Consider the following 9,720-nt stretch of genomic DNA (forward strand, 5'->3'; position numbering starts at 1 on the left):
GAGATAGAGTACAGACCTATTTAAGATGTCACCTCCCGCACCATATGCTCACATTGGATCTAATTTAGATGCACAGTCTTGTCGTACAGACCATCATAGGTGGCTTCGACTTGTAGGTGACTAGTGATTTATCGCCCAGCTATCATGAGAGCGTAGTATTGAGCATAATTATATTACACCTAGTCTTGTCGTACAAACCCTTTTAGTAGTTCTGACTTGTGTGTAGTGTAGTGTCGTATAATTCATTGTAGTGACTCCGGCTAAATTGACTAATAAGCTATGAATTTAGCCGTACAAATTTCTACAAAAGTTCCGGCTAATATGTTATTTTCCTTGAATTTATTCTCACCTGAGTTACTTATTTTGTTTATATCTTGGCATGGCATACTTATGATTATGAATATGTGAAGCATGAATTGATATATATATATGTATATATATATATATACATATTTATGTTTATATTCTATTTCTGGGAAAATTATACATGTTTTACGGCGAAGGGTTAGAACTTTTGAGAAATGAAATGATTTTGAAAACATTTGTTTTTGGCCACTCACATTTTTTGTTTTGTGCCCCTCCAGGTTTTAGATAGACTTGTTGTTGGTGGCGTACGAGGATTTCGGCGGTTCTGACATAATAAAATAATTGTAGGACATCTTCTGGTACTGTGTAACTAGTACTTGTCCTACTGGACTGTACCTAGACTTTCTATGCTCTGATTAGGAGTATTTACACTTGTATCTCACTCTTAGCACTTCCTGTTTATCAGTGCACTTTAGTAGCTTTCGGTTTTTATTTATTGGTATATTTCTTATCTTTATTGCTTCCGCACTGTGCACGTGACTACGTCACCCTCACGTGATGGCCAGCATGCCTTAATCTCGGTCGGGGTGTGTCAGGAACCGTTTCAACGTAATTTCCTGGTGAAAAGGCCCCATTTAAGGCGTACCCAATTTTATCGACCTCATGTAAAAAGAGGGATGTCAATCAAAATTCTCTCTAAATTTATAAAGTAATGCTATATTTACCACATATTTGTATCACCATTTGTATCATCTTTCTAATAAAGGTAGGGCTCACCAACACATTTGGGTCTCATCTCTATTAGAGTATCTCCACCAGTTAGTGGAAGGTAAGAACAAGGGCATGTAAGTTGCCCTTACTAATCACTCTGAATAGTACTTGCCTTTTTGCACTTCCACCAGTTTGAAAAGGACAAGAGCAAGTAAATATATTTTTTCAATTTTTTAACTTTGAAAATAAAACAATTGTTTAATTCTGCTAAATTATTTCAAATATAAGGCAAAAGCATAGCATTACAACAAACATAATTAATTTAAAATTTGGTAAAAACTCCCATAATCATATAATCAACTACGAAATTGAACAACAATATAAAAAAACTAGTCTAAGTTTTAATAATTTTTTCTAATTTTTTTTTAATTTTTAATGTTAGATTAATCCTGGTTGTTGATTTGAAATCGAATGCACTAGATTGTGCCACATGACTTAATGGTAATATTTTAATTTTTTTTTTACTATTAGAAATCTGACGGTTGAGATCCTCTAACCGTTAGAAATCCAACAACCTACAATTCGTCATGTCAGCTATTCGTTGGAGGGTTTTGTGATATTTGTTGTACTAAAGCCCACCTTTGCAGTCTTTGTTGGGCCACTATCCTTCTAGGCACGTGTGACATAAAAAAAAAATTAAATATGCTCTGGCGTCAGCATGACGTAATGCTGATGTCAACTTGCCCGAAGGTAGCAGGCCGGGCTTGAGAGATTTGGGCATCTGGGCTGGCAGTGATTGGCCTACCATTTGCCTTTGATTTTATGGACTTTTGGAGAAGGATTTTTTTGGGTTGGAGGACAACATTGTTGCCTTTGCCTTTACCTTCCACCAACTAGTGGAGACGCTCTTAGAAAGATGGTACAAATATGTGGTAAGAGTAGCATTTTTGAAATTTATAACCAAACAGACAATATTTGGGTTGACTTTTTAGCTAAAATGGTCCCTGAGGTTGGCGACCCCAACCTACTTCGTCTCTTTTCTTGCGACTTATCCTCAATCCTATCTTCTCTAATGACCCACCCCCACTCTAGTCTCTTCTCCGACGACTCATCTCCATTCTATCTTTTTCCCAACGACCCACCTTCACTTGGTAAAACTGGGTTTTGGAAATCTGCGAGATTACAACTCGTGGAAGATCACAAGATTAAAAGTTTGAAGTTGTTATTTTGAATTCCAGACTCCAATAAGAGAAAGAGAAGGAGATGCGCGGGGGGAGGTGGTGGAAGGGGTGGACTACTGGCCAACAATGACGACGATGGAGAAGACAATCCAATGAAGGTTGGTGAAGGAGAAGAAGGACATTTGGATACTGGAATAGTGAATGTTCGGAAACTAATTTTAGTTAAATGTTTGTAAGTTCAAAATGGACACATTCAAAATGTATGGGAAACTATTTTCAACATCAGAAATTAGTCAATTCATGATGAGGAAGCAAATACAAATTTTCGAGAGCCCAATCATCATTCATTCATTAAAACCAACACAACTTTTTCAAGGCTCAATCATTTATTTAATACCTTTAAACTGGAGCTCGTACAACTTTTCAAAAAAAAAATCCAACCAAAGAAAGCAAATTCGGTATTTTAATTTGTCACAAAAAGTACTTTAACAAAACCACATGCTGTGGTTAAATTGAATTTATTGTAAGAGTAAATATATGAGCTTATACAATGCTCGATTATTGTACATACTGGGGTTAACACAATAATATCCATAGCTTAAGATAAAACCTTGCTCACAATAGGTCGTGCTTTACACATAGCCTCCAATGGAATGGCTTTAGGTGTTGTGGTTCCTTTGCCCTCAATCATGTCAACCATTTCCTCACCCACTCTATTCCAGTCGAAGCATTGAATCAATGACCCCAAAGTCAATCCCACCACGCGCTGCGCTAGGCCTGCTCCAGGGCAAGCCCTTCTTCCCATTCCAAATGGCATGAGTTTATGTGAAAAATCTTCACCACTTTCGAACCTCTCAGGCTTAAAGCTTTCAGGTTCATCCCACAATTCAGGATCTCTGTGTACCGCCCATGCATTGACCAATACCATTGTGTCACGTGGCACGTCAAAGCCTCCGATAATACAATCAGCAGATGACAAATGTGGTAGTAGCATTGGAGCCGCCGGGCATAATCGGAGTGTCTCGGAGATGATGCTTTGTAGGTAGGGTAGTTTGGAGATGTCTGGTTCATCCACCAAGTTTTCTTTACCAACTTTAGCATCTAGTTCAGATTTGGCCTTTTGGAGCGCGCGTGGATGGTTAAGTAGATTGGACATGGCCCATTCTAGTGTCACAGCTGATGTGTCAGTACCCGCGAATAACATGACCTGATGAAAATTGATTAATATTTGGCTAATTAATAGTTTAAAATAAAAGTGGTGCTATATACACCAAATTACGTCAAACATTCTACCGTACAAATTTTTTTTATTACAATTATTAATCAAATTTCAACTTGAATTAAAGTACAAATTTGATTGGTGTCATGTATTTAGTGCACCAATTTCGTGTAAAAATTTGGTGTGCCTAGCATTATTCTTAAAATAAAAATAAAAGGTAACAAAATATATCATAATATGTACCTAGCATTATATTTTTCTTTTGGATTAATCAAACAAACAAATTAACCCTTATCTTTCTATTGACTCCTTTATAAAATCAAAGCTATATGGTAATAAAAAAAATGCATGAGATGAAGATAATAGAGTTGTGTACTAACCATAATAAGACCCTTGATGATTTGGTCAGTGTAGTATTCAGGCTGTGACTCCTGCAGAGAAAGCAAATGGTCGATCATACTACTGCCATTTCTTCCTTTACTCCTGTGCTCATCAATCAGATCCTGCAAGAACTCATCCACCCTCTTAGTCAACGCCTTCACCTTCTTCTCGTACCCATTAACCCCAAACCAATTCAAAACCGGCAAAAAATCAGCTGGGTTCGCAGCCCCGCCATAAGCAAACGCATCCCCCATAATCTCTCTAAACTGCCTCGCCTCCTCTTTGTCCACCGACACGTCATCACCGTAGTACCTCTTCCCAGCCACCATTCTCATTATGACGTTAAACGTCAGCTCACTGAGCATTGACTTGAGCTCCACCTTTGCAAAACCATCGCGTGCGTTTTGTGAGAGTTTAACAAGTAAATGTCTCACCTCGTCCTTTCGGATGTCTGAGAACGTGTTGAGTCGAGCGGAGGAAAAGATCTCGACGGCGCCAATGCGGCGTAGGTTGCGCCAGTGGTCGCCGTACGGGGACGCCGCCATGTTGGTGTAATTGTAGGCCAAGTGCTTTCCCATGATCAGTCGAGGACGGTTTGCTAAGACAATGTCGTTTGTTGTAAAACATTCTTGGACAACGGATGAGGATGAGACTATGACCACGCGGCGTGAGCCGAACCAGAGAGAGAAGACGGGGCCGTATTTTTGGGAGAGGCGACGGAAGATTCGGTGGACTGGGGGTTTTAGGAGATGGAGGTGGCCGATGATTGGAAGAGAAGGTGGGCTTGGTGGTAGGTTTTGGTGATTGTGACGTTTGGTTCGGAGGAAAAACTTGAAAGTGAAGAGAATGAAGATAAGAGAGAGGGATGTATAGAACAAGATGTCTTCCATGGTTTTGTGCGCTTTGCTTTGCTTAATAAATGGTTGAAATTTGGTTGAATTTTTATTTGGATGTGGTTTTACATAATACAAAGCTGCGGTATTTATATGTACAGGGAGGGAAGTAGTGCCCAAGTATTATGAAGGAAAATGACAAATTGATTCCTTCATCACTCGGGAGTTCTAGAACACTAAAACTTTGATCTTTCCATATTTGGTAAAGATGGCGTATGCACTAACGTGATGGTTCTGATTTTTAAAAGATTTTCAAATTTTTTTCCCCTCCCAAAGGCAGTGTTAATGGTATTGAAATGTCCATCCCAACTAATTTCAAGTTCAGTTATCTTTTTTTTTAAATTGTTTTGGCCGGTCATTGATTCTTATTTTTGATCGAAAGAGATTTGGGTAGACAAAAAAAAACTACAGTGTGTCTTTTTTTGTTTTTATAATTTCGAGACATAAATTTTATTGATAACAAAAAAAAAAGTTACATCTAGTTATGGGGCATAAACCTTTCTCTTCATAAAACAGAGATAATAAAAAAGAATACACGGAAAAAAAAAAGACATAAACCTTATACTTTTATAAACGAAAACAAGAGAGTCAATTTTATCTCAAAGAGATTTACTTATACATTTAAATGATTTTAATTTTATTTTTTCTATCTGTATAATCGCATTGTCTATACAAAAGATCTTTGTAAATTGAAAAGGAAATGAATTGTTTTTTCATTCAATCAAAGTTCTAATCAGGTTTTATTTATAAAAATCAATTCAATCTTGGAAGTCTGCAAAAAAAAGAAGTCAATAGATAAACTTTGTTTCTCTCTACGCGAAGTCGTCGTTGAAAAGAAGGTGTATAAACAGGATAACCCAAAAAAAAAAGGTACATGAACAGTTCACCCAAAAAAATAGAAAGTCAATTCAACTGTGGAAGTCTGCACAGAATTGTATTTTTGTTCTTACCGTATGTTTAATTCCACCACGTGTACACTGACGGGCGTTGCCCTGCGTAAGAGATGAGAGATTTTTCAGTGTGATCAGTACACGAGGTGGTATACTATGTGTTACTATATAAATAGTGGGATATGTGTGCTTAAAAGTTAATAAATTAAAAAATAAAATTTCTCATCACTTCTATTAAAACACGTGGTGTACCACTTGTGTTTTCCGTCACAATTACAAATTTCTCGTAATAGAGTGCGTGTAAATGCATGCGATCAGCGACTCCGTTGTCCACACAATTAGGATTTTCATTTTTCATTGGCGCATCCGATTCGATCGACAGTGTCGTAGGCCATCTCCAATTAAAAGGGTTAGATATAGCTCTGTCCAAAATTATAGTCTTGTAAACAATTATTTTTTAATAAACAATGTCAGATCATACTTATATATCATCTCCAATCGAATGAGGCTAAACATAGCCCCCTCAATAACTTATTAGTTTTAAGTTTATACTTTAAATTTACTGTTTAATTTAATTAAACTACATTTAGATATTTTTAAATCTAGTCGTTAAATTTGAACCAATTATTACAACTCAGCAGCTGAACACTAAAAAAAGTCTAGGAAGGGGCTACATTTGGCCATAATGATGGCCATTTGGCCAAATAATGGCTTGGTGGACTCCACAAAATTATAGCCTAGCCATTGGTTAGAAATGAGTTTTTGAGCAAATCATGCCATTTTTTAGCTTTTAGACCTTTAACCATCTCCATTGGAGATGACCTTAGGCCAAATTAAACAGAGGAGCGAACACCATGTTTTTCTTCCATGCGAAGTGATAATTGTAGTGGATCTCGCATATGTATCTTAGACTGAATGATTATTAAGTATAGGGTCATTTTGGTTTCGGTCCTTAATCACACTACTACAAAATTATCTATTTCTGGCGGTCCAAAAACTGACAAGAAACATATATTACTGTCGAATATTATGCAAAATCTGACAAAAAATGGATTTTTCGACAGAAAATACTCTAAAACCGACAGAACTTGTGTCGGATATAACCAACAGAAAGTATATTAATAAAGAATAAATAAGAGCATTTTATGTCGGATAAAACTGACATAAAATATATATATAACTGACAGAACTTGTGTCGGTTATAACCGACAGGAAATAAAGCATTTTTTGTCAGATAAAACCGAAATCAAATATATTAATAATAAAAAAAATAAAAAGGACATGAGAGCAGAACCCCTCTTCTCGTTGAGCATTCTTCTCCCCTTCTGCTCAAAATCAAAATCTGCTAAAAAACAAAAGAGAAAAGCCAACTCTACCAACCTTCTTCCCAACACAAAACACAACAATCCATCCCAGAAAAATAGAAGAGAAAACAGAAATTTCTCATACAATGGACAAAAACAAAGGAAAACAGAAACAAAAATCAACCCTAAAACCAGTGAAACCAAGAGATAAGATTACTTCCTCATCTTGACTCGTCGTCGGTTTTTCTCATAAGATGGTTCGGTCCCAGATTCCTATATACAGAGACTCGTCATCGGGACTCATTGATACACCGGATATCTCCCCAAAGATATTAGTCTTTTGCCGCACTTTGTAATCTGCCTTTGTGCTATATATATGCACAAAATTTGCAGGTTCCGCGACCACCATGAACTGACCATCTGATGAAATTGAACAGTACTTCGTTAAAGTTCCCATTATTAAAGCATAGCATCAAGTTCAATCAAGTATTCAAACAAAGCATTCAAAATATGCACTCAAATGCAAACACAAAGCAACACATTCATGGCCCTATCGGATATAACCGACACGAACAAAGCAAAATTTTGGACGATTCTCTGAATGTTTTTTTTATGCAATTTTTTACACATGCTATCTCGGAGTATATACAAACATATTTGACGGTTGGATCGTTGAAACTAGTTTCGTAGAATGCATATCCTGTCAAATTGATAGATTTAACAAACATTGAAAAGTTAATGTTATACTTCCATTAAGTATAAAATAAGATTTATCCACTAGTGTAAATATTTTAAATTGAAGATCGAATTCATTCATTGCATTCTTATAGGGTCGAGGAGTGTAAATGTAAAAAATCATCAAAATCAGAGCTAAAATAACCGTTAAATTGTGATTTTTCTTTTATAACCATCGAAAACTTTTGTTCCGTTACCTAATATTTGAATGTTTGTTTTTTACGATTTTTTTACGTATGTGATCTCGGAGTGTGTACAAACAAGTTTGACGGTTGGATTGTTGAAAAACGTTTCGTAGCATGCGTATCACATCAAGATGGTAGATTAAACAAACACTTATAGTTAATGTTATACTTCCCCATCAAGTATAAAATAAGATTTTGTGGTATCCACTAGTTTAAATATATTAAATTAAAGATCAAATTTATTCATTACATTCTTATAGGGTCGAGGAGTGTAGCTGTAAAAAATCATCAAAATTGGAGCTAAAATAACTATTAAATTGTGATTTTTCGTTTATAACCGTCGAAAACTTTTGTTCCGTTACGTAATATCTGAATGCTTGTTTTTTACAATTTTTTACGTATGTAATCTCGGAGTATGTACAAATAAGTTTGACAGTTGGATCGTTGAAAAAAGTTTCGTAGAATGCATATTGTGTCAAAACGGTAGATTAAACAAACACTTAGAGTTAATATTATACTTCTATTAAGTATAAAATAAGATTTTGTGGTATCCACTAGTGTAAATATTTTAAATTAAAGATCAATTACATTCTTATAGGGTCGAGGAGTGTAGCTGTAAAAAATTATCAAAATCGGAGCTAAAATAACCGTTAAATTGTGATTTTTCGTTTATAACCGTCGAAAACTTTTGTTCCATTACGTAATATCTGAATGTTTGTTTTTTACAATTTTTTACGTATGTAATCTCGGAGTGTGTACAAATAAGTTTTACGGTTGGATCGTTGAAAAAAGTTTCGTAGAATGCATATTGCGTCAAAACGGTAGATTAAACAAACACAGAGTTAATATTATACTTCTATTAAGTATAAAATAAGATTTTGTGGTATCCACTAATGTAAATATTTTAAATCGGAGCTAAAATAACATTAAATTGTGATTTTTCGTTTATAACCATCGAAAACTTTTGTTCCGTTACTAATCTATGAATTTTTTTTTTTTTTTTTTGCGATCTTGTAGTATCTACAAACAAGTTTGGCGGTTAAATCATGGAAACTAGTTTTGTAGAATGCATATCTCCGTTAAATTTGCCTAAATTTTGAAGTGAGAAAAGTAATTTGTGCTAAATTTTTATTTATGTTTTTCAAGTATTGGTTAGACAATATTTAGTTTGTTTGATGACATTTTCATTGTATAATTATCTTTTTGTTTCTTTATCGCATATTTTATATGGTGACACACCCCGTCCCGAAGGAGGGCATGCTGGCCGTCACATGAGAGTGACGTAACCATTTATACAGTTCGGAAGCTTTTAAAATACAATTATTAAAATGGAAACCCTCGAGGGTGAGTCCTACTTTTGTGAATTCTGTCAGAATACCGTTGGATTCCTCGTGGCCACCAAAACTCTGCTATCAAGAACCTGGAGGGGCGAAAAACAAAATTGAGTGGGTCAGTAAAACCAAGCTTTTCAAAAACATTTCGCCACAAATAATTCTAACCCCTCACTGTAAAACCTGTATACTTTTCCCAGAAAATAGTATAATAACATAATACTTTTCATAAATCTCGAATCATCAATTTTTCTTTAAAACCCGAAAGTCTGCCATGTTTTAATTTCGAAAACAAAATAAATGATGCATCAATGTAACAGGTGAAAAGTTGAATTAACCGGAGACCCTGCAGTTGGTCCTGTACGGTTAATTCCATAGCTCAACATCCAATCCAACCGGAGTCACCTCGATGACCTGTACGACACTACACTGCAGATAAGTCGGAACTACCTGAAGTAGTCTGTACGACATGGATGGTGTAATAATACGCTCTAGTGCTTCTCTCATCAATCATCTGTGCACATAATCTAAGGTCACCCACTAGTCGGAATCACATCTAGTAATCTATACGACTAGCATGTCGG

At 35.7% G+C, this 9,720-nt stretch overlaps 1 protein-coding gene across 1 annotated transcript; it reads right to left on the reverse strand.

The window, feature by feature from the left end:
- Positions 1-2,633: 2,633 nt before the first annotated feature.
- On the reverse strand, positions 2,634-4,746 carry LOC139192489 (cytochrome P450 81Q32-like). The gene is made up of 2 exons (XM_070814652.1): positions 3,798-4,746; positions 2,634-3,405 (listed from the first exon to the last, which is right to left on the reverse strand). Exons 1-2 carry the CDS (start codon positions 4,686-4,688, stop codon positions 2,797-2,799), a joined length of 1,500 nt encoding a protein of 499 aa, XP_070670753.1. The 5' UTR covers positions 4,689-4,746; the 3' UTR covers positions 2,634-2,796.
- Between the last annotated feature and the right edge of the window lie 4,974 nt (positions 4,747-9,720).

The sequence above is a fragment of the Malus domestica genome, chromosome 15 (assembly GCF_042453785.1).
Source record: "Malus domestica chromosome 15, GDT2T_hap1".
NCBI lineage: Eukaryota > Viridiplantae > Streptophyta > Magnoliopsida > Rosales > Rosaceae > Malus > Malus domestica.

Excerpts from the sequence above, each read along its gene's own strand:
- LOC139192489 (XM_070814652.1), bottom strand. The coding sequence starts at position 4,688 with ATGGAAGACATCTTGTTCTATACATCCCTCTCTCTTATCTTCATTCTC. Across the intron at positions 3,406-3,797 it reads TCATCAAGGGTCTTATTATG|GTCATGTTATTCGCGGGTAC; the intron begins GTTAGTACACAA and ends AATTTTCATCAG.